This window comes from Lagenorhynchus albirostris, chromosome X, assembly GCF_949774975.1.
Source record: "Lagenorhynchus albirostris chromosome X, mLagAlb1.1, whole genome shotgun sequence".
In the NCBI taxonomy this organism is placed as follows: Eukaryota; Metazoa; Chordata; class Mammalia; order Artiodactyla; family Delphinidae; genus Lagenorhynchus; species Lagenorhynchus albirostris.
The window spans coordinates 74,673,796-74,699,413 of record NC_083116.1 but is presented as its reverse complement, the minus strand read 5'-3'; the positions used below and the strand labels follow the sequence as shown (position 1 = coordinate 74,699,413).

Here is a 25,618-nt window from a genome sequence, read left to right as displayed (position 1 = left end):
AAATACCAGCAAACAGAATCCAAAAGCACATTAAAAGGATCATACCCCATAATCAAGTGGGGTTCATCCCAGGAATGCAAGGATTCTTCAATATATGCAAATTAATCAATGTGATACACCATATTAAACAACTGAAGGAGAAAAACCATATGATAATCTCAATAGATGCAGAAAAAGCTTTTGACAAAATACAACACCCATTTATGACAAAAACCCTCCAGAAAGTAGCCATAGAGGGAACTTACCTCAACATAATAAAGGTCATATATGACAAACCCACAGCCAACATCATTGTCAATGGTGAAAAACTGAAAACATTTCCATTATGATCAGGAAGAAGACAAGTTTGCCCACTCTCACCACTAGTAGTTTTGGAAGTTTAAGCCACAGCAATCAGAGAAGAAAAAGAAATAAAAGGAATCCAAATTGGAAAAGAAGAAGTAAAGCTGTCACTGTTTGTAGATGACATGGTACTATACATAGAATATCCTAAAGATGCTACCAGAAAACTACTGGAGCTGACCAATGAATTTGGTAAAGTAGCAGGACACACAATTAAGGCACAGATATCTCTTGAATTCCTATACACTCATGATGAAAAATCTGAAAGAGAAGTTAAGGAAACACTCCCACTTACCACTGCAACAAAAAGAATAAGATACCTAGGCATAAACCTACCTAAAGAGACCAAAGACCTGTATGCAGAAAACTATAATACACTGATGAAAGAAATTAAAGATGATACAAACAGTTTGAGAGATATACCATGTTCTTGGATTGGAAGAATCAACATTGTGAAAATGACTATACTACCCACAGCAATCTACAGATTCAATGCAATCTCTATCAATCTACCAATGGCGTTTTTCACAGAAGTAGAACAAATAATTGTACAACTTGTATGGAAACACAAAAGTCCCCGAATAGCCAAAGGAATCTTGAGAAAGAAAAACAGAGCTGGAGGAATCAGGCTCCCTGAGTTCAGACTAAATGTTACAAAGCTACAGTAATCAAGACAGTATGGTACTGGCACGAAAAGAAATATGGATGAATGGAGCAGGATAGAAAGCCCAGATATAAACCCACGCACATGTGGTCACCTAATCTTTTTAAAGGAGGCAAGAAAATACAGTGGAGAAAAGACAGTCTCTTCAATAAATGGTGCTGGGAAAACTGGACAGCTACATGGAAAAGAATGAAATTAGAACAGTCCCAAACATCATACACAAAAATAAACTCAAAATGGATTAAAGACCTAAATGTAAAGTCAGACACCATCAAACTCTTAGAGGAAAGCATAGGCAGAACACTCTATGACATAAATCACAGCAAGATCCTTTTTGAACCACCTCCTAGAGAAATGGAAATAAAAACAAAAATAAACAAATGGGACCTAATGAAACTTAAAAGCTGTTGCACAGCAAAGGAAACCATAAACAAGACCAAAAGACAACCCTTAGAATGGGAGAAAATATTTGCAAACGAAGCAACTAACAAAGGATTAATATCCAAGATATATAAGCAGCTCAATATCAAAGAAACAACTCAATCCAAAAATGGGCAGAAGACCTAAATAGACATTTCTCCAAAGAATTTATACAGATTGCCAACAAACACATGAAAGAATGCTCAACATCATTAATCATTAGAGAAATGCAAATCAAAACTACAATGAGATAGTATCTCACACCAGTCAGAATGGCCATCATCAAAAAATCTACAAACAGTAAATGCTGGAGCGGGTCTGGAGAAAAGGGAAACCTCTTGCACTGTTGTTGGGAATGTAAATTGATACAGCCACTATGGAGAACAGTATGGAGGTTCCTTAAAAAACTAAAAATAGAAATTCCATACGACCCAGCAATCTCACTACTGGGCATATACCCTGAGAAAAGCATAATTCAGAAAGAGTCATGTACTACAATATTCACTGCAGCTCTATTTACAATAGTCAGGGCATGGAAGCAACCTAAGGGCCCATCGACAGATGAATGGATAAAGAAGATGTGGCACATATATATATACAATGGAATATTACTCAGCCATAAAAAGAAACAAAATTGAGTTATTCGTAGTGAGGTGGATGGACCTAGAGACTGTCATACACAGTGAAGTCAGAAAGAGAAAAATAAATACCATATGCTAACACATATATATGGAATCCTAAAAAAATGTATATGGTTCTGATGAACCTAGGGGCAGGACAGGAATAAAGATGCAGAGGTAGAAAATGGACTTGAGGACATGGGGAGGGGGAAGGGTAAGCTGGGATGAAGTGAGAGAGTGGCATGGACATATATACACTACCAAGTGTAAAACAGCTAGTAGTGGGAAGCAGCCACATAGCACAGGGATATCAGCTCAGTGCTTTGTGTCCACCTAGAGCGGTGGGATATGGAGTGTGGGAGGGAGATGCAAGAGGGAGGAGATATGGGGATATATGCATACATATAGCTGATCCACTTTGTTATAGAGCAGCAACTCACACAACATTGTAAAGCAATTATACTCCAATAAAGATGTTAAAAAAAAAGAAATGTAATTGAGGAATCTAAATGGGAGAATAAAAGTCTATGATGTTTATTCATAATTTTGGTCTTTCTGTTGTTCTTTCTTCTGTCCTGCTATTCCAAGATCCCTTCTTTAATTGTGCCCTTTTTGTTTAAAGAACTTCCTTTAGCCATTATTTTAGGATAGGTCTGCTGTAACAAATTCTCTTAGTAGTCTGTTGCTTGGATTGCATAATTTGTGTTATTCTATAAGTTCACTGTTTCTTTCTCCTGTTCTCTCTATTGTATTGTTGAGTACATCCACTGAATTTTAAAATTTCACTTATGGCATTTTTCAGTTCTATATTTTTCACTTGTTTCTTCTTTATATCTTCTATTTCTTTGCCGAGTCTGTGTATTTCTCTGCAGAAATTTTCTATAACTTTGCTGAAATTTTTCCATCTGTTTCAAATGTATTCCTAATCGTGCATTGTAGCATTTTTATGATGGCATCTTTAAAATTCTTGTCAGATAATTAACATCTGTGTCATCTGGATGTTGATGTCTTTTGATGGTCTTTTCTCATTCATGTTGAGATATTCCTTGTTCTTGGTATGACAAATAATTTTCAACTAAAGCCTGTACATTTTGGGTATTATGAGAATCTTGTTCTTACTTATACCTTCTGTTAGAGCAGACCTCTTTTGACAGTGCCACTGCAGGGGAGGAGTGCACTACCTTATTACTGCGAGGATGGAGTGCAAGTCCAGATTTTCCCCTTGGCCTCCACTGACATCCCAAAGGGAAGGAAAGACTCCTTGTTAGGAGTAGGTAGGGAAGGAAACACTACCTTGTTAGTGCTAGGCAAATGTAGGAGTTTAGGCTCCTCACTAGGCCCTGCTGATACCACTCTGGCTGGAGAAGAAGCAAGTCTCATTATGGTTCCCCACATGGTCTCCTCTCAACTGATACCACAGTGTAGTAGACTTGCTACCACAGAGTAATGGTAAAGTCCTGTATTTCTGCCAGGCCTCCTCTGACACTACTCCAGTGCTAAATGGTCATGGGAGTCCAGGTGCTTTATGTGGTCTCCACTGACACCATAGGGAGTGGGGGAAGGTATCTCATTACCTCAGGTGAGGATGAAAGTCTGGTTCCCCACTTGGCCTCCTTGACACAACCACATGGGGCAGGAAGAGGTTGGTTGAGGTGCCTTGTTACAGACTGGCAAAGATAGAAGTCTAGTCTTTCCACTCAGCATTTTCTGAGGGTGGGGGTGAGGCCTCAAGTTTTTGGTGGCATTTTGCGGTGAAGGGGTTATTATCTAAATTTTTTTGTCATTAGGCTGTTCCTTTCCAGTTCCTTTGGACAGAGAGAGCAGGCTTTTGCTGGGACCTCTTTTGACTGCACCCGTTGGTGTTCTTAGGTTGTCAGCTTCTACACTACCCAATACGGAAGACATGAGGCAAAATCAAAACCCTGATGACTTGTGGCCATGTCATTCCTCAGGTCCCAAGGTCCGTACATGGTCTGGTGTGCCTTGTTCCCTTCATGTTACAGAGTCTTCATTTTTTGTTTGTTTTTTAAGTTTTCTTTTTTATATTTTTATCTTATATCAGAGCATACTTGATTAATAATGTTGCATTAGTTTCAGGTGTATAGCAAAGTGATTCAGTTATACATATACACATAATCTATTCTTTTCCAAATTCTTCTCCCATTTAGGTTATTACAGAATATTGAGCAGCATTCCCTGTGCTATACAGTAGGCCCTTGTTGGTTATCTATTTTAAATATAGCAGTGTGTACATGTCAATCTTAAACTCCCAATCTGCAGGCTTCCCTGGTGGCGCAGTGGTTGAGAGTCCGCCTGCTGATGCAGGGGACACGGGTTCGTGCCCCGGTCTGGGAAGATCCCACATGCCGCGGAGCAGCTGTGCCTGTGAGCCATGGCCGCTGAGCCTCCGTGTCCAGAGCCTGTGCTCCGCAACGGGAGAGGCCACAACAGTGAGAGGCCCACGTACCACAAAAAAAAAAACCCAAAACTCTCAATCTATCCCTCCCCCCCTTCCCCCCTGGTAACCATAAGTTTGTTCTCTAAGTCTGTGAGGCTTTTTCTGTTTTGTGTTGCTTTTACATATAATGTCTAGGGTTTTTAGGCTTTCTCAGTAGAGAAATAAAATATGCATATTAAAATCTATCAAATATATTAATGCATGTGTATGTATATATATGTATTGTTTTTCTTTGCCGGAATGCCAAAGAAGAAATTATTGAAATGACGTTTGGAACTAGGAGTTGAGAATAAGTAAAGGGTGGAATTATTTTTCATTCTATACTTTCTTCATGGTTGGAAATTTTTACCATGTATATGTATTGCTTATATTTAAAAATTTAAAAAAAAACACTTAAAGCAGTAAATACTTTTCAGTTCCTGTCCTAGATGACTTGTCTTGGGAAACGGAAACCACTGTCCACTCTTTCTTCCAAAAACTATCTCCTCTCCAGGAGTCTATGGCTCCCCTATCTCCTCATTCTCATGCTACTGAACATTCTTTTTGATCTGTTTTGTGGTCTTTTCTAATGGCCCTTAAAACATTGGCACTCCCTAGATTTCAATCTTTGGTCTAACATTTATTGTCTTGCTACAAGTATCCCTAGGCAAGACTTGCATGGTTTTAACCACTGCCTCTATGCTATGGAAGGCCAACTTTATTTCCCTAATCCTGTTTTATTCTCTGACCTCAGATGTCTCATAGGCTTATCTATCTTAACTTGTCCCAAACTGAACTCCTGCTCTTTTTTTCAAATTTTCTTCTCCCTCAGCCTATCCATCACAGTAAATGGAAACTTCATCCTTCTAGTTGCTCTGATATAAAACCTTGAAGTTATCCATGGCTCCTCTCTCTCTCCCACATTCCACATGATTTGTTAGCAAGTCCTGTCAGCTCTGCCTTCAAAATTATTTAGAATCTGACCACTTTCTCACCATATCCACTGTTACCACCGCCATCCAAGGTACAAACCATTTCTTGATTGCATTATTGAAACAGGCTCTTAATTAGACTCTTTGTGTCTACCCTTGTCCCCCTACAGCTATTATCCACACAGCATCCAGAATAGTCCTATTAAATATAAGTCAAATCATGTCATTTCTCTAGTCAAAAACCTCATTCTACTCAGATAGTAAAGTCAAAATCCTTCCAATGGGTCTAAGGCCCTATAGGATCTATTTAGCTTTCCCTCTCCATTTCCTCCCTGAACCATCTTCTTCTGTTTCCTCTTTTGATTAATCCTTCTGGCCTCCTTTTTGTACCATGAACATGATATACACATTTCTGCCTCAGGGATTTTCCACTTACCATTTCTTCAGCCTAGAATGATTTCCCCCCAGATATCTGAATGAACAATTCCGTTATTTCCTATGGGTCTCTGCTCAAAAGTCCTTCTCAATGAGGTCTTCCTGGCCACTGTATTTAAAATGTGAAAACCACTTCTCAACCCTCCCTATTCCCCTTTTCTGCTTTACTGTTCATCTTAATGCTCATTACCATTTAATATATTATATATTTTAGTTATATTGATACTGTTTTTCTAAATTACATGAGGGCTGTATCCCCATGCCTAAAACAGTACCTGGCAAATGTGGATACTCAAAACATATTTTCTGAATGAATGAACTAATCAGTTAATCAATAAATGATATCTGGGCTATAGACCGAGAGTCAGAAAATTACAGCCCACAGGTCTGCTGCCAGTTTTGTCAATAAAGTTTTATTAGAACATTCATTTGTTTATGTTATCTATGACTGCTTTCCCAATACAAAGGTGGAGTTGAGTAGTTGTGACACACATCTATGACCTGCAAAGCCTAGAATATTTATTATATGGTTCTTCAATAAAAAGTTCGCCGATCCCTGCTTTGGATTCATAGTCAACTACTTCCTAGATATTGCTCTCTCGATATATTCCAGAAATCTCAAATCCAATCTGCCCCAAACTGAGCTTTTGCTCCATCTTTCTAAAATTTTCCCATTCTGTATTTCTTATATGTATGAAGTAGAGCCCCATCCACACAGTCACCCAAATTTAACTCTATTCATCATACTACTCTAATTTGAAGCAAGGCTTTCCCAAGCCTGCAAGAACAATTTCAAACATTCCAAACTCCTTAATTAGACAAAGCCTAGTCCTTTTAGAACATGGCCACCATCTGCCTCCAGTCACATCTCTTGCCACTCCTATTTCCATTTCATGTTCCAACAATATAAAATGGTTTGGGGTTTTAGGTCCTTGGGCCTTTGTTCATGCTGAACCATCTCCTTGAAATTTCTTTTCCCTATTTCCCTTTCTTTCCCACTTTAAGTATTGACATAGGTTGTACTTCTCTGCAAGTACCCATCCTTGATAATCCCAAAGTGTCCTGTATATACCCAATAATATCATTGTACCAAAATGATTGGTAAGGCAGCACTGTATAGTGATTAAGTACTTCAACTCTGAGCCACGTACATGGATTTAAATTCTAGCTCTCTCACTAGCTAAATGGCCTTGGGCATGTAACTCTCACATAGCATGTGTTTATTATCATCTTCACATTTCAGCTGAAACACAATGACTATCAGAGAAGTTACAGTGCTCAATGTAACACAGATAATATGGCAGAGAATGTCAATTGTTCTCCAATATCCATTCTCTCCTTCTTTTAGTAAAAGAACTAAAGTCTTAGCTAGGCACATGGCTGCCCCAAACAAAAACTAAATTTCCCTGCTTTTCTTATAGCTAGATCTGACCATGAGATTAAATTCTGATAAATGGTATGTAAATAAAAGTGATATGTATGACTTCCAGGTCATTGCCTTAAAGGAAAGGGTTATATCCTCAGCTTTCTTTCTTTCATACTTCCCAATTGATATAATGTAGAAGATATTTGGTCATGCAGATGAAGCAGCACCTTAGGGATGATGGAACAACAACAAAGAAGTAAGCTGGGTTCTAGCCTTTGTCAAGTCACTGTATCAGGCCTGGACCACCTTGCTGAACTGTTCCAAACCAAGAAATAAATGTCTCTTGTGTTGGAGCCACTGTGGTATCTTAGCAGCCTAACCTGTATCTTACCTAATACAGCTAGTAAGTGGAAGAGCTTGGATTTGAACTGTGCATACCACCTGGACTATATCACCAGTCCCCTCCCCCTGAAGAAAAGTTTGTATTGAATTATGTTCTGCTAGGATGGCATTGGCTGCTAGAAAGCCTAGAGTCAAATGTAGGACCATCCGTAGCAAGTGTATAGGACTTGTCATTAAACATTTCTTGTCTAGCCTCATTCCTGGGTTCATTTTCTATCTGTATCATGATTTTTCATTTGATCTAATTACAATGTACACTACCTCGTATTTTACATACCATATAAATATAACACCTTAAATTCTTTAGAATGTTATGGGGTTTTAATAAGTATTGCTTTCCTTATGGTTTAATTGTACATATACCACTTTTATACCTATCATTTTCCTTTGTTTACATGGTTGTCTCCATATTATACTATTAACTCCTTAAAGGCATGTACAATGATATTTTTCTTCTATACCATCTTGCATGGGGTCTGATAATAAAATAGTTGCATGCTCAAGCAATGATTGCTGAAAGAATGAATTTCACAGGGTCAGAAATGCTATTAAATGTCATTGTGTCATATGGATTTTCCTTCCATTATAACTTGAGCCAGAGAGAAGACACAACTCTAAAAATTGGCTAGAGGAAAGTGTCACATGGTTGGAGGAGTGATGGTAAAGATAGGAAATACATACCTTGACAAAGTGCTCAATTAGGATTTCCACCACAATGTTCTGGAATTTGATGTTCATCATGGCAGCCACAGTGTCCTCCTGAGCTCTCATGAGAGTGGGCCCAAAGATCACCCCCATGTTAGAGGGGGTCATAAGATTCTCTTTGCTGTGCTCACACACACTGCCAGAAGAGAAAGAAAATGATTAACAAGATTTTCTCCAAGACCCCATTGTAACCAAGACTGTGTTAGATGCTTTAGGGGGTAAGAGAAACTAAAAAGTAGAAGAAGAGGAGAGGCCCAAAATATATATGGGAAGAAAAGATTACAAAGGAAGCAACTAGCAAAGAATACAAGATAGCATATAATTAGGGGCCAAACTGAGCCATGGCTAACTTAGTTTGTAGCACTGTAGAAGTCATGAGAAGAGGGGCGGATGGCTATAGTATTTGGAAAGACAGGAGGGAAGCAAGAAGGTATTCCAGGGCAAGAGGTACAGCATGTATAAAGCATATATAAAGAACAAAGCACATAGAGAAAGTGCCTACCAGTCTCACCAGTCAGGAATCTAGTCTCTTCCCCAGCCCTAGCTAGAGAGGCAAAAAACTCAAAGAGCCAAAAGAGATCCTTAAGATTAGCACTTTATCATTGTCCTCACATTACAGATGAGAAAACAGAGGTCCAAAGAAGGAAAGAGATTTGGCTGAAGCCACAGTCAGTTAGCCTGATTAGAGAAGGGCCTCTAATCCCAAATTTTCTGGTCCCTAGTCACTTTCTTTACTTAAATTACCTTAAGTGGCTTCCTATCACTTATAGGACACTGCCAATTCTCTTCAAAGTAGCAATTAAAGTCTTCAGTAACTTGACACATATTTCCAATCCCAATGCACAGCTTGGGCTCTGAAGCTGACCTGGGTTTGAATCCCAACTCTGCCACCCATTAGCCGTGCAACAGTGAATGTTGCTGACCTAACTTCTCTGAGCTTCAGTTTTCCCACTTGCAAAAATAGTATCCACCTCAGACGGTTGTGAAATAAATAGAGCTAAATTGCTTTAGCATGGTATCCTGGAAATATTCCATTAGAAGTATCTGCTGTTATAATGACCTCTCCAGGAGCCTCCATCTAGGCACTGCTGATGTCTGACACTCTTATATACTACACTGCTTAGATGAAGTTTTCTGGCTATATCATGCTGTTTCAGATCTCCGTATCTTTGCTCATGCCATTCCCTCTGTTTAGAATGTCTCCATCCTCCTAGATCCAAAGAATGTCTATCCTTTGAGATTCACTTTAGGTGACATCTCCTTCAGGGCTCTCACAGCCCACTGTCCTCATCTTGATTGACACCATTGGCAAGTCGAATATATTGCAATTTTCTGTTTCTTATCTGCCTTTCCTACTAGGTGGTAAACAACTTCCAAGTGTGTGTGCCTCACACAGAGTAGATACTAATTAATTATTTTTAATAGAACTGAGAGCCTCTAGCACTCTTTCATATAGTACTGGAGGCAGCTAAGTAAAAGGTGTACAGCGCTTTGGTCAGTTTGGCTGTGGGAGTGGGGAGATAAGGGAATGGAACAGCCCGCCACAAACACTAATTTTCAAAACCTGCCCAGGTCAAGTCCCTTGAGAGACTGACCCCATTAATAGGCAGGCTCCTGTCACTAACAAGGTAATTGACAGGGACAGAATCCTTAGACAAATTCTAATGAAGTCTGTTAAGCCCATGACAAAGGCTGGGTGCCATTCAGATGATAATGAACAGCAACTATTCACAGGCCTTTGGTATTGCTAGACTGGTGATGGATCCCTTTTAACAGTTTAAATACTTCTGCAATTAACCCTTATTCTTTAGTGACAGAATATTTCAGATGTTAAAATGGAAAAGCAACTCCATGCTGCCACCGAGATCCAGAATGGCTAAACCACTAGTAACAAGGCAAGGACACTTGTGAGACAACAGCCTCCAGCATGTATAAATGCTTATCTCCTTTATTGAGCTTTGAAAGAAAGTGACTTTGGTTGAATATGCCAGAGCTCACTTAATCCGCATAACTCCAAAAGGCAGAGTATATTATCTCTGAAGCCTAGTTTCACAGAGGGTAAAGAACTTAGTTAAAGTCAAACAGTTTGTGAATACATGGCAATACAGGGATTCAAACCCATATCTGTTGGGCTCCAAGTCTTACAGTCATCCCATTGCATCCCACTGCCTGCTTGTCTAGTTCCTGTCAAGAAATCAGCCCCTATGGGGGCCCCTTTAGGCAAAAGCCACCTTCTGTTTCTCTGATGGAGGTTCAAGGTATTCCATTTAGGACACTCTTTTCATTCTTAGTCTTCTTATGAGATTTGAAAGGTAATCTATTCTTTGGGGAGGTTTCTTTCCATTTGACATCTCTCCTTTTTTATTATACATTTTGAAAATCATTAAGAGGCATAATTGTGGGTTAATAAGATGAATGAAACCAAAAATAAGGGCATCATGAGTAGTTAATTAGGTGGGAGTTTGTAATATGATTTGGAAGCAAAGAAATCTTAAATTCTTTAGTCCACTTAGACTAAAGAAAATAGATACAACTTCTTTTTTTTAACATCTTTGTTGGAATATAATTGCTTTACAATGGTGTGTTAGTTTCTGCTTTATAACAAAGTGAATCAGCTACACATATACATATATCCCCATATCCCCTCCCTCTTGCATCTCCCTCCCACCCTCCCTATCCCACCCCTCTAGGTGGTCACAAAGCACTGAGCTGATCTCCCTGTGCTATGCATCTGCTTCCCACTAGCTACCTATTTTATATTTGGTAGTATATATAAGTCCATGCCACTCTCTCACTTCATCCCAGTTTACCCTTCCCCCTCCCCATGTTCTCAATGGATACAACTTCTTGAACATCAAAATTTAAACCAGAGTAGAGAGAGGTTATAAAAAGCCTCCAGTTTAGGAAAAAATAATTTTGATTAGATGGTTTAGATCAGAGGTCATAAATTAAAATGCCTATAAAAACAGAACTACCTTATGATCCAGCAATCCCAATTCTAGGTATATATTCAAAGGAAATGAAATCAGTATCTCAAAGAGAATATCTGTACTCCCATATTCATTGCAGCATTAGTCACAATAGCCTAAGTGTCCTTAGATGGACAAACAGATAAACATATACACACAATGGAATATCAATAAGCTTTAAAAAAGAAGGAAATCCTGCCTTTTGCAACAACATGGATGAACTTGGAGGACATTATGTTAAGTGAAATAAGCCAGACACAGAGTAGAATGGTAGTTGCCAGGGGCTGGGGGAGGGGAAAATGGGGGAGATGTTGGTCAAGAGGTACACATTTTCAGTTATATAAGATGAGTAAGTTTTAGAGATCTAATATATAGCAATATGAATATAGTTAACAATACTGTATTTTGTGCTTGAAATTTGCTAAGAGGGTAGATCTTAAGTGTTCTTCATAGAAAGAAAGAAAGAAGGAAGGAAGGAAGGAAAGAAAGAAAGAAAGAAAGAAAGAAAGAAAGAATGAATGAAAGAAAGAAAGAAAGAAAGAAAGAAAGAAAGAAAGAAAGAAAGAAAAAGAAAGAAAGAAGGGAAGGAGGGAGGGAGGGGAGAAGGAAGGAAGGAAGGAAGGGAGAAAACGGTAACTATATGAGGTGATAGATATAGTAATTAGCTATATTGTGGCAATTATTTCACAACATATACATATACCAAACATCATTATGGTATATAAGTAATATACCATAAATATATACAATTTTTATTTGTCAATTATACCTCAACAAATATGAACAAATAAAAATAAAAACTGAATAAGTTCATTAAACTGGTTCCATCACTAACACGTTGTATGATTTGGGGCCTATCTTTTTCCATCCCTGGATATCTGTTCCCTCACCTATAAAATGAGGTGGTTATTGGGTAATCTAAAGAGTCTTTCAGCTCTGCCATTCAGTGACTCTAAGAAAGTCCTTCCCTTGAAAATAATGGAAAAAAGAAACAGTCACACATTACACGTCTACTGTTGGAAGAACATAGAACCATTTATTAAGTACGTCTGCCCTCCCCACTGTAAAGACCACGCCCCCAATACCCAAAATAACCAAAAAAACCCACCCCAAATCCCCAAAAAACAAATTAAAAAAAAAGAACTTGAATCAGAGCAAGCCTCTTGATTCAAAATATGGGAAACTTTAAAGGACAAATGACCTGTTTTCTTTAACAAATAAATTATAAGAAACAAGAAAGAGATGAAGAAGAAACTTACAGATTGGGAACATGGTAAAAACACAGAGGCCCTATCCTATCAAACTTTGGCCTCTGTGTTCTTTATTAGCCCTCCAAGTGATTCTGATACACACAAAAGATTGAGAACTACTGCTATAGATAAGGGATCACCAAACTATGGCCCTTGGGCCAAATCCAACCTGTTTTTGTAGATAAAGTTTTATTGGAGTATTGTTATGCTTATTCATTCACATATTATCAATGGCTGTTTTTGTATTATAAAGGTAGAACTAAGTAGCTGCAACAGAGTCCATATAGCTCACAAAGCCTTCAATATGTATTATCTAATCCTTTCTGGAAAACATTTGCTGACCTCTGCTAGAGATTAAAAGAGACTTAAAAAACATCTGAAAAGATTCCTATGTGTGGACGTTATTTGGATCCTTATTAAAAAAAAATATATATATATATATGACATATTTGAGACTACTGGAAAATTGAACACAGAATATTTAATGATATTAAGTAATTATTAACAGTTTGTTTTCAGATGTGATAATTATATTGTGTTTATATGTACAAAGAATTTTCATTTTTCAATATACATACTGAAATATTTATGGATAAAATAATGTCTTAGATTTGCTTCACAATAATATAGGAGGAGGGGAAATGAATAGGGATATAGATGAAACAAGGTTTGCTACGTGTTGAAAATTGTTGAAGCTGGGTGATAGGCACATGAGAGTTCCTTACAGGCATATGAGAGTTCCTTATACTATTCCTTCAGACTCAGGATGCCACAAGGATTTAAAAAGTCCCCCACCCTCCTTCAAAAGATTTTGGTTAAAGATTTAAGAGGATTATACCTGGATCAACGTTGAGTAGAGGCCTTTCCAGCCAGAACGGAAAAAAGCATCTGAAGTGACAAAAACCCTTCTTAAGGACATTATTCCTAGGTACGGCCTTCCCTCTACTATTCAGAGCAACAATGGATCTGCTTTCATCACAGAAATAATGCAAACAGCAAATAAAGGTTTAGGTATAAAATGGAAACTTCACTCAGCATGGACACTGCAATCTACAGAAAGGGTAAGAAGATGAACCACACTCTGAAGAAAATGCTCGCCAAACGATGCCAGGAAACTCATCTAAAATGGAAAAAGGTCTTGCTGATTGCTCTCCTTTGTACACTGGTGGCCCCTAGAAGTGGGCTAGGTATACAGGATACCACTCTTACCTCCTAAGAGTAAAGAAAGAGAAACATTTCTAACACAGGAGGCAAAAATTAAACAGTATGTACAATAGATTGGTCAATTGTTAACCACTGCATGAGTTTGTATTCCACAGGTCTCCCCCTCACCTGGAAGCTCCCTTGCATCCCTTTAAAGCAGGAGACCCAGTGCTGCTGAAAGTGTGCAAAAGAGCAAGGGTGCTTCCCTGGTGGCACAGTGGTTAAGAATCTGCCTGCCAATGCAGGGGACATGGGTTTGAGCCCTTCTCCAGGAAAATCCCATATACCGCGGAGCAACTAAGCCTGTGCACCACAACTACCGAGCCTGCACTCTAAAGCCCAAGAGCCACAACAATTGACCCCACGTGCTGCATGTACGGAAGCCCACGTGCTCTAGAGCCTGTGCTCCACAATAAGAGAAGCCTGCGCACCACAACAAAGAGTAGTCCCTGCTCACCGCAACTAGAGAAAGCCTGCATGCAGCAACAAAGACCCAACGCAGCCAAAAATAATAAATAAATTTTAAAAAAAGAGCAAGGATCTGAGCAGCAGCTTGAAGAAAAATGGAAGGGATCCTATGACATTCTTCTTACTACTCAGAAACTTTAAGTATTTGTTCTGACAAGCAGAATGAAAGTTCTGTTTTCTTATTCTTTCTCATACCTTTTATGTACAAAGTTATACATCCATATGCTGATCCTTTTGATAATTCTAACTGCCAGATATGTGGTCAGCTTCCTATTTCTGGGTCTTCAGGATTGCCTTAATGGGTTTTCCCCATACAGGAAATGGTTTGGAAACAACTGGCTACAACAAGTCTCTCTGAAGTACCAGTTCCACACTAGGCTTCAGACTTATTCCCTTGAATTCCTAAGGAAATGAGATCTTTTCTGTCTACTAAAGTTCCAGTTGTCATTCCTCTTACCTCTAACTGGGCCTGTTGCACCAAAATGGCAGACCAAGGGATTGAGATCTTAATCACATAAGACTCGGATCCAGGACTTGGAGCTCAAATATTGTAAATTTGGTATCTACTCCCCAAAATTTAGACACCCCATCTCAGCAGGAAGTAGAATGGTCATCACCCAGTTCCCTGAAAGATTTGGGGAAAGATAAAACCAAAGTGGGGATTAAAACCGAGTTCCCCTAAAACCAAGTTCCTCTGCTGAGTTTATGATTAACATCTCTATCCAAAATGATTGTTCCCTTTCTAATCTAATATCTGTTCTCCTCAAGATTGAGGAGGATCAAGTAAAAAGCGGGGAGTGAGACCAAGCAGGGCCCTGTGGGGCTCCCAGGCCTCCCCGTTTCTTGTAGGCAAGACTCCAGCCTGCATGACTTTCCCTGTGTTCCAAAGGGAGGGTTTGAACAGCTGCTAATCAAGGGAGAAGCAGCCAGAAAACCACCTGAGGAAAGACTAAAGGAACCAGAGAAGCTCATCAAGATGATTACCTGAGACCAGATTAGAGGAGTGCAGGCCCTACACATAACCTAATCTTGTCAGAGACCCCACCCTTGAACCACTGTTATAAAACCCTTCATCAAATCCTCTGGGGTTGTGACACATAGTTTTTCAGGCACGCACCAGCTGTGTCCCCCTTTGCCTAGCAAAATAATAAAGCTATCCTTTTCTATTCACCCAAAACTCGGTCTCCAAGGTTTGATTCGGCACTGGTATACAGAGAAGCTGAGCTTTTGGTAACATCCCAATTCCTGAAGATGATGCCCTTAAGGGCAGACAGCTTTGGTTTCAACCATTGGTGTTATATTATTCATAATTTACTTTAAATACTGCAACATAGCCAGTACAATGTCCTAAATTTCATCAATGTCATCAATTGCAATCACACCATTATTTTAGTATGTACCACTGAGAAAGAAGAAACTTTCACTGTCAAATCATTATGTAATATTTTTGAAGACATTTTAAATAGAAAATAAACTCAACAATGAACATAATTTAACTAAAATGACTACAACATGAGCAGCTATGATCATGTTCATGCATGTAGACGTTATGATAATTAGATAAAAACTGCTATCTGACAACAGTGATTTTAAGAAACAATTGATTCTAAGATGCATCCAGAATTCAGGTTACAATTTGAAAAAGAAAAGTGCCCTTTAGAATGGATGAAATTTGATATATGTGTTTGTTAGTTTTCATGCACACCCTAGGACAGGTCAGTTATGGTTGTAGTATTCTAATTTTAAATGCATATTTACATACTCTAGGGCTGATTAATTAGTATTTAAAAGACTCTAATCAGAAGCCAGAGGGGCTACTATAAGCTTCAGCTAACCTCATCTCCAATCAACACCAATGGCTCTGTTAATTAGCATGGTTGGTGGCAAACTGACTTCTCATTGCTTAGATGTGTCAAGATAAATGGATTGTGGATTGGCTAGAAATATTGTATAGACATTCTCAAGCTTTCATTGACAGGTTAGAATAGAGCAATGATCAATCTTAACATCAGTAAGATGGGTCAAATAATATTATGAATCTTCAGATGTGATGCAGCATAAGGTACACAAAATCACCTATGATGTGTTCTATCCCCAAAATAGTTAACTTGAATCCATCTAGCCTTAAAATACAACCTCTACTTTATAAGAAATAAAGAAAATAGGGGAACAAGCTGAAAAATACAATGACGAAAGTAGACAAAACTAGTGAGAGAGTGGTGTGGACATATATACACTACCAAACGTAAAATAGCTAGCTAGTGGGAAGCAGCCGCATAGCACAGGGAGATCAGCTCGGTGGTTTGTGACCACCTACAGGGGTGGGATAGGGAGGATGGGAGGGAGGGAGATGCAAGAGGGAAGAGATATGGGAACATATGTATATGTATAACTGATTCACTTTGTTATAAAGCAGAAACTAACACACCATTGTAAAGCAATTATACTCCAATAAAGATGTTAAAAAAAAAACAAAAAAGACTCTACAGAAAAACAAATTTTTGGGTCAACTAAGGAAATGTTAATATGCTCTGGAGAGGTAGAACTTGTTGAACTGAAAAAAGGTGGAAATTGTTGAACTGAAAAAAGTTTGGTGTTACTGAACAGCATAACCTCAATTTGGTAAAAAATGTAAATGTGTTTGTGTGGGGTGTGTGTGTATACATAAACACACACCCACACCCACAGAAAGATCCAGAAGAAAAAGCACGAATATATTAATAGTAGTGACTTTTGGATGCTGAAAATAGAAAGCTTTTATTTTTGTTTATTGACTTGTTTTGTTCTTCTATATTTTCCAATCTCTACAATGCAATGGTATTGCTTCAGAAATAACAAGTGCTATTATTACAAAAGTAAGAAGATTCTAATAAGCCTAAGAGCTCACACCCTATAGAATGGTAGCCGAAGCCTAGGATTGCAAAGGGGTCTTGGTCTTGCATTTGGGCATTAGATCATGGGATTTTATTGCCTGAACTACAATTGCGTTGCTGTATTATTATCTCATCTGTTTCAATTTAAACTTTAATGCATGATGCAGTCAGAGCAACTGAAAGGAAAGAGAGCTGAGACTTCACTGAGTTTACAGAACAGGTTGTACAACTGTTTTGAATCTGCTTCGAGATAAATACCTGCGTGAGTGGCAGAATTAGGCCTGAGGCTTGCTTGCATTGTATATGCCACTGGTCATGAGATTGTGGGGGAGGTAACCTGTACCGTTCTCCTACTTCAGATTAATGGAAGCAATAGGTAAAAAGCAAAAAGAATGGAATAATTGGGAATCTCAAATTGGCTGATGTCAATTTGTGTTTGCCAGTAATTAGCCTAGAAAATGGGCCAGCAGTGGGAACACACTAAGAAGGCATAAGTTATGATTATCATATAGCTTATGAAAGCAGTGGTTGGCAGGCAGAAAAATTATGTGAATTTTGAAAGCACATAGATTTTCTTCTCCTGTGTAAATTTCCCTGTTGGAACTAAGCCTATTTTATTTGCATTTTCCCTATAACTCTTGGTTATAAAGATACAAAAAAGTTGAAAGAATGGTACTATGAAAATTAATACTGTCTATACCTAAATTCAGGAATTAACATTTTCCTACATTTGCTTGTTCTCTCTGTATATTTTTTTTCTGAGCCCTTTAGAAGTAAATTGTTTCAACCCTAAATATTGTAGTATTCATCTCCAAATAATAAGCATGCTGTCCTACAAAACCACAATAACATTTTTATACCGAGGAAAATTTATAATAATTCCATATCACCTGATATCCGGTCCATATTCAAATTTTCTCAAATATCATGAAAAAATTATTTTATAGGTGGGTGTTTCAAATCTAGATCCAAAGTTCATACACTGCATTTGTTTCTGTTTCTTTAGCCTCTTAATACAAAACAGTACCACTACCTTTTTTCCCCAGGGCATTGACTTTTATAAAAATTCCAAGCCAGTTGTCTAAAAGAATGTCAAGCATTCTGCATTTTTCTATACCCTGTATTTCCTGTAAACTTAAAAGGCTAAATTTGATTGGGGTTAAACATTCTTGGCAAAAATATTTGTTTATGTTGTATACTTCTTACTGTATCCCATCAGAAGGTAGATAAGGTCAGTTTGTATCATTATTAGTGATGCTAAATTTGATCAATTAATTAAGGTGGTATTTGCCAGATAACTTCATTGTAAAGATATAGTTTCCATTTGTAATTAGTAAGTAATCTGTGGGTAATACTTTGAAACTATATGAATATCTTGTTCCTGAAAATTCTTTTACTCAGTGGTTTTGATCCATGCCTGAAACAGGGTGCTGACGTTGCAAACTCGAAGTTTTTCTTTTTGCTTTCTTTCTTAAGTGTAGTTGATTTACAATATTAGTTTTAGGTGTACAACATAGTGATTCAATATCTTTATAGATTATACTCCATCCAAAGTTATAAAATATTGGCTATATTCCCTGTGCTGTACAATATATTCTTGTAGCTTATTTATTTTATAAATAGTACTTTGTACCTTAGTCCTCTACCACTATCTTACCCCTCTCCACTTCCCTCTCCCCACTGGTAACCACTAGTTTGTTCTCTACACCTGTGAGCCTGTTTCTGTTTTATTATGTACATTCGTTTGTTTTATTTTTTAGATTCCACATATAAGTGACAACATACAGTACTTGTCTTTCTCTGCCTGACTTATTTCCTTAGCATAATAGCCTCCAAGTCTATGCATGTTGTTGCAAATGGCAAAATTTCATTCCTTTTATGGCTGAGTAATATTCCATTGTATGTATATATACCAGCTGCTTTATCAATTCATCTGTTGATGGACACTTAGGCTTCCACATCTTGGCTTTTGTAAATAATGCTGCTATGAACACTGGGGTGCATGTATATTTTTGAATTAGTGTTTTGTTTTCTTTGTATATATACCCAGGAGTGGATTATATGGTAATTCTAGTTTTTGTTTTTTGAGGAACCTCCAAATATTTTCCATAGTGGCTGCACCAATTTACATTCTCACCAGCAGCATACTAGGATTCCATTTTGATGACAGTCATTCTTTTTGTTTGTTTGTTTAGCAAGAAGAAAAGAGTTTTATTTATCACTATGGATGATAAATGAAACAATGAGTAAATAAAATTATACTTTTAATATTGATTTACAGTATTTCAAATATCTCTGGGTGTTTATATTTAATCTACGTATCCATTCAGACTTCTTAAAATTATTTTCATGAGCTAATGATCCACACAGAATTTAAAAATTCACAGTATCCTTCAATTTTGTTTATTTTATTAAAATCCAGTCCTCGATCTAATTGCATTTCTTTTCTTCTTTAAAATATAAATAGTGGCACTTAAAATAACACTAACAATTGTAACAGATCCAACCACTGACAATACCAAGGTAGAAATGTTAACTCTGGGATTTGGATGACTTTCACCACGACTGGTGATCTGCTTGAGAAATAAACAAAGCTACTTGTGTAAAGTTGGATACTTTTGATGTCAAATTGCTTTAATCCACATTTTGAATGGCAATGAATATGTGGGTTACATTTTCTTCTGAGATATTTCCTGGTTTGAATGCAAAGGTTTCCTTGGAGTTGGCCTCATTTGGTAGCAGATCAGTAGTGTTTACTTGCAGAGCATGGTCAAAATTATCCCTTAGCTCCAAAATTAGCTCCAGAATGTTTCCACTTATTCTTATGATATACTGTTGAACTTAGGGGAAAAAGTTACAAATTAAGTAGGAACTGGAGCATCCATTTAAAATTCCTTTTTATTAATTTTTCTCAAAAATATTTAGTTATGTCAAGCTTATACTCATATCCAAAGCCTTATTTATTTTTCTATAAAAGCTGAATTCTGATTTTTAAACTCTGTCAAATGCTACCTTCTCTGTATGAAAAGTGGTAGCAGGTTATAATGTGTCACATTTGATTGATTCAAAACATGAGATTATAAAATTAATACTTTTCTGAGCTATCAATTAAAAATTATTTTCCTCTTACTCATCCTTACACCCTTGCTTTTGCAATGAGTACCTTTCACTTAATCAATGCTGCATGACACTTTGTCCTTACCGTTTACAACATCAAAATCATCTGGTGCTGTCCGTGTTTTTTTAATAATTTTAATTGTAGTATAGTTGCTTTACAGTGTTGTGTTAGTTTCTGCTGTGCATCAAACTGAATCAGCTATACGTATACATAGATCCCCTCTTTTTTGGATTTCCTTCCCATTTGGTCACCACAGAGCAGTGAGTGGAGTTCCCTGTGCTATATAGTAGGTTCTCATTAGTTATCTACTTTATACATAGTAGTGTATATATGTCAGTCCCAATCTCCCAATTCATCCCACCACCCCCATGACAGGTGTGAGGTAATATCTCAATGTGGTTTTGTTTGCTTTCTCTGATTATTAGCAATGTTGAGCATCTTCTCATGTGTCTGGTGATCTGTATGCCTTTGTTGGAAAAATATCTATTCACGTCTTCCCATTTTTTAATCGAGTTGTTTTTTCAATATTGAGTTACATGAGCTGATCATATATTTTAGATATTAACCCCTCATTGGTCATATCTTTTACAAATATTTTCTCCAATTTGGTAGAATGTCTTTTTATTTTGTCAATGGTTTCCTTCGCTGTGTGAAAGGTTATATGTTTAATCAGGTCCCATTTTTTTTGTTGTTCTTTTTTTTTTTTGCTTTTGTTTACTTTGCCTTAGGAAACAGATCAAAAAAACCATTGCTACAATTTATGTCAAAGAGTGTCTTGCCTATGTTTCACTCTAAGAATTTTACAGTATCTGCTCTTACATTTAGGTCTTTGATCCATTTTGAGTTTATTTTTGTGTATGGTGTTAGAGAATGTCCTAATTTCATTCTCTTACATGTTGCTGTCCAGTTTTCCCAGCACCATTTATTGAAGAGACTGTCTTTTCTCCATTGTATATTCTTGCCTCCTTTGTCATAGATTAACTGACCATAGGTGTGTGGGTTTATTTCTGGGCTGTCTATTCTGTTCCATTGATCCATGTGTCTGTTTTTGTGCCAAGAACACACTGTTTTGATTACTGTAGCTTTTTGAAAACTAGTTTTTCTAATTCTATCATTCCTCCCACACTTATTAGCTGGTATTCTTCAGTAATAAAGGGCTTTCCTTACTCTAACTACCTCCCATGGATTTTTATTTATTCAAAATGTTATTATCAAATACAGCACTCATTGTTTTTGATGTTTCGGTTGCTCCAGATGTAATCAGTGTCAGCATTTTCAAGCAGATTCCTGAATCTTTGTGACATGACCCTATTAGTGCATGAGCTCTTCTTTGCTTACAAAGGTATACTTGATCCAAGACTCACCTTGTATTTTCCTTGCCCCAGACCTGGAATCAGCCAGTTCTCTAAGAAGACTTGGCACTTTTGAGAAGGGAATGTTATTTAGAGACAAAAGATCTGGGCACTACATGTGTTTATTGCTTTCTTGGGTAGAATCATCTCAAGACTCGTTAAGTGAATAGAAGATTTTGTTGTTTTGTTTTTAAATCATGAGTTCATATTGGCATTCTCAATTCAACTTTACCATTAGAGAATTTTTTTTTCTTTACATCTTGAATTTTGTATCCACATCTCTTTTTCTTACACCATAAACCTTGGCTTCTGATAATATTAATATATTTACTATTTTTTACTTTATCCTTATGAGATACATATACATAAAATAATTTCAAGTTATAATTATAATATTACTAGTACTAATAAACCTACTGGCTGATGCTTACAACTTTTTTTGCAGTTTTTCCTGTTTTTAGAATATATTTCATTAGCATGAATCAGAGGCTGTGTTCACAAGTTAGATGAAATAACTGTTTTCTCTGTATGACTATGCTATGAATTTGATAAACATTTAGATTCATTTGATTTTTTGCATTCCATTTTAGGGTTTGTAATGTTTTCCTTTTCATTTAATTTTACTTTTTGGATACCTAAAATATTAATATGGCTCAAAAGTCAAAACCATAGAAGGAGGACTCAGAGGAATCTAGCTCTCATCCTTGTCCCTTCCACCCTAGTCACCACCTATTCCCTGTAGAAAAGAAAAAAAAAAGAGAAGCCTCAATTAAATATAGTCAGGAGACCAGAAGGGGGAGCTCTTATACCCTGCCATGATAGCAGAGCCCAACAGGAAGAAAACAGATTTTTCTTTCCTGCCAAGGACCCAAGCCAATGAAAAGCTATGGACTCTTTGTTTACTGTAGCCCTCCCAACTTCCTTTTCCCCTCTATAAAAGCGTTGTCCTTCCCTTGTCAGGTGAGGACTTGCCCATTGTTTGGCATGGTTGCAGATTCCAAATTACAAATCTCTGCTCATCCCAAATAAACCCACCTTTGCTGAAGAAATATCTGGTAGTCTATTTCAGGTCAACACCTCCATAGTAACCATTTTCACTAGTTTGTTTTTATAACAGCTTTATTGAGATATATTTCATGTACCATAAAATTTACCCTTGTAAAAGGTACAATTCAGTGGTTTTTAATATATTCACAGAGTTGTCCAACAATCATCACTATCTAATTCCAGAACACTTTCACCACTCCAAAAAGAAACCCTGTAACCATTAGCTGTTACTTCACATGTCTCAGTCCTAGGCAACTATTAACCTACATTCTGCCTCTATAGATTTGTCTTTTCTGGTCATTTCATAAAAATGGAGTAATGTAATATGTAGCCTTTTGTGTCTGGCTTCTTTCACTTAGCATAATATTTTCAAGGTTCATCCATATACTTGATTCCTTTTATGGCTGAATAATTTTCCATTGTATGTTTATACCATATTTTATTTTTTCCATTCAGCATTTGATGGTCATATGGGCTGTTTCCACCTTTGGACAACTATGGATAATGATGCTATGAATATTTGTGTACAAGTTTTTGTACAGAAATTTGTAATGCATCTGGAAATCACTTCAAAAACAAAATTCATATTTTCCTCATTCTTTTTAATGACTATATAATACCACATTGCTTGAATATACCATGATTTACAAAACTAGTCACTTATTGTTGAATATTTATGTTGCTTCCAATATTTTGTTACTAAAAATTACACTGCACTGACACAAACTTGTGCATATGTTGTTTTGTATTTGTGGAGGTATATCTTCAGAGTAGATGCCTAAAAGTGGAGTTGCTGGGTTAAAGGATAATTGAAAATGCAGATTTGTTAGATATTGCCAAATTCCCGTCCTGTACGTCTGTGTTTGTATTGCATTAACACCAGCAATGTGTTGGACTCCCTGTGCCCCAAAGTCTCATAAACAGAATGTGGTCAAGCTTTAGGGTTTGCCAATAAATGGTATCTCAATGTAGGTTTAATTTGCATTTTTCTTATTACAAGTTAACTTGCACAGTTTTTCACATATTTAAGGTTATTTGTCATTCTAGTTCTGTGTTTTGTGTGTCTGTGTCTATTGTTCCTTTTGTTCTAAGGATTTTGAGGAGCAAGATTCTTCAAGTAAGGTAGATGGCCAGCCTTTTGGTGGAGGGAGGTAGGTGTCTCTCACTAACTGCTAGTAGGAGAATCTTCAATTGAATCCTTGGCTCATGTCACATATTAAGACTCTTAGAAAGTAAGAGCTGGAAGAACACTTTGAGATTAGCTATTCCAGTCCCCTCATATTATAGATGACCAAACTGAGGCCCAGAGAGTAGGATGGACTTTCTTTAGGTTCATAGCAAATTAGCAATAAAGCTGAAATTTGAACCCAAAGTCCCTTTTCCCCGGGCAACTTCAAATTAACAACATGTGCTGATTTTTGTACTTTACGGAGATTATCATAAACAATTTTTTGGAAAGAAAATGCTTTTTAATGTTTGCTATTAGCCCAAATTACAAACATTGGCAATAAATATAAAAGCTATTGTCTTGTTAATTCTGCCTATTTGTCTGCAATATTGGCTATAGACGTATTAAAAAAAACTCCAAAACAAAAACTTAGAATGTCAGAGTTGGTCAGATCTTGGAGAGATATTATCATATCACAGGGGAACCTGAGGTCCAGAGGTACAGAGTGATCAGGATTTATTACAGCAGGAGGCAAAGAGGGCCATTTAACCTTCACTAAGGGCCTCAATTTTAGGTGTTTTGAGATATTCTCCAAATGAGGTTAAAATATCTCATCAATGCATTTATGAGTGTGCTGATAGCTTTATTTTGTTAAACACAAACACTTAAAAGGCATCACAATTTTTCTAAGCTTGTTGTCTCACTTATTTACTTTTTAATACACCAGGAGTGGTCTTAAGAGAGACCTGCCCGTGGTCATCAAGAAAGCTAGTAGCAGAACTGACACTAGAACCCAGGTTTGCTGACTCCTGGACAGAGTATTTTCTGCTGCACCATACTGTTTCCTTAGAGCAGCTAGCCTTTTATGAGTCAAGTAAATTCATCTTTATTCACAACATTGAACCTTCATGCCAGGAAGCACCACAGTGGGGCACACATGCCCTTACACCCACCCATCTTAGAGCCTATCACCAGACCTACTCTCTGGAATGCTGCTATCTGTTCCTACATGCCACACCCAAGCAAAGAAGGTGACCATAATCATAACTCCCATGTCTTGAGAACTTCCTATGTGCCACGTACTTCACCTGTGTTCATTCAAATCCACACAACAGTCTTATGTGGTAGGGAATACTACTCTCATTTTATAGATGATCAAACAGGTTAAGAGAGGTTTTCCTAAGATTACACAGCTGGGATTTGAACCCACATTTATCTGACAGCAAAGCCTGTGCTCAGCCACCATTCTACCTGGTGTTACCATTCAACTGAGACAACCCCTCAACTAAGATGCATGATGACCCTGAGAGGATATATCTAAGGGTAAAGGGAAAACTGACTTTCTCACAGAGCACTCAGACTGCCCAGGATGAAGCAGTTGGGGGCTGAGACTTAATGAGCTGACAGACAGCTCATTAATGAGCTCACAGCTCATTAATGAGCTGACAGTTAATCTGCAGTGCTACCATGTGGGCCAGCCCTCTAATAGGAACTCTTCCTGAAAACCTAGAAGTTACTTACTTGACCAAGTGTCTTATAAGAAGTTCCAGCATCTCTCTGTTCTTTTCCGGTAGCTTATATACCAAGGAATGAATAGCTCCCAGCCGATAATCCAGGTTGTCAGACTCTGAGAGAGAACAGAGAGATAGTTTTGCCTTCTGGGCAACTGGATCAAGCAAACTCTCATACATATACACACAGGCACACACACACATGTGCACATGTGCACACAGACACAATCAGAGACACATAGAGTCAAATAGATGGAAAGAGAGAGATATATAGACACAGGGACACAATGACAAAGAGAGACCAAGAAACAGACACTGAAAGAAAGAGAGGGAGGG

The 25,618-nt window shown here is 37.5% G+C and overlaps 1 protein-coding gene across 1 annotated transcript in view; it reads right to left on the bottom strand.

Moving 5' to 3' along the window:
* The window catches only part of OPHN1 (oligophrenin 1), a 611,865-nt gene that overhangs the window by 113,653 nt on the left and 472,594 nt on the right, over positions 1-25,618 (bottom strand). The window contains exons 18-19 of the mRNA XM_060138347.1: positions 25,293-25,398; positions 8,300-8,459 (exon numbers count right to left, since the gene is read on the bottom strand). Coding sequence (XP_059994330.1) covers positions 8,300-8,459; positions 25,293-25,398 — 266 coding nt within the window. The remainder of the gene's footprint in view (positions 1-8,299; positions 8,460-25,292; positions 25,399-25,618) is intronic.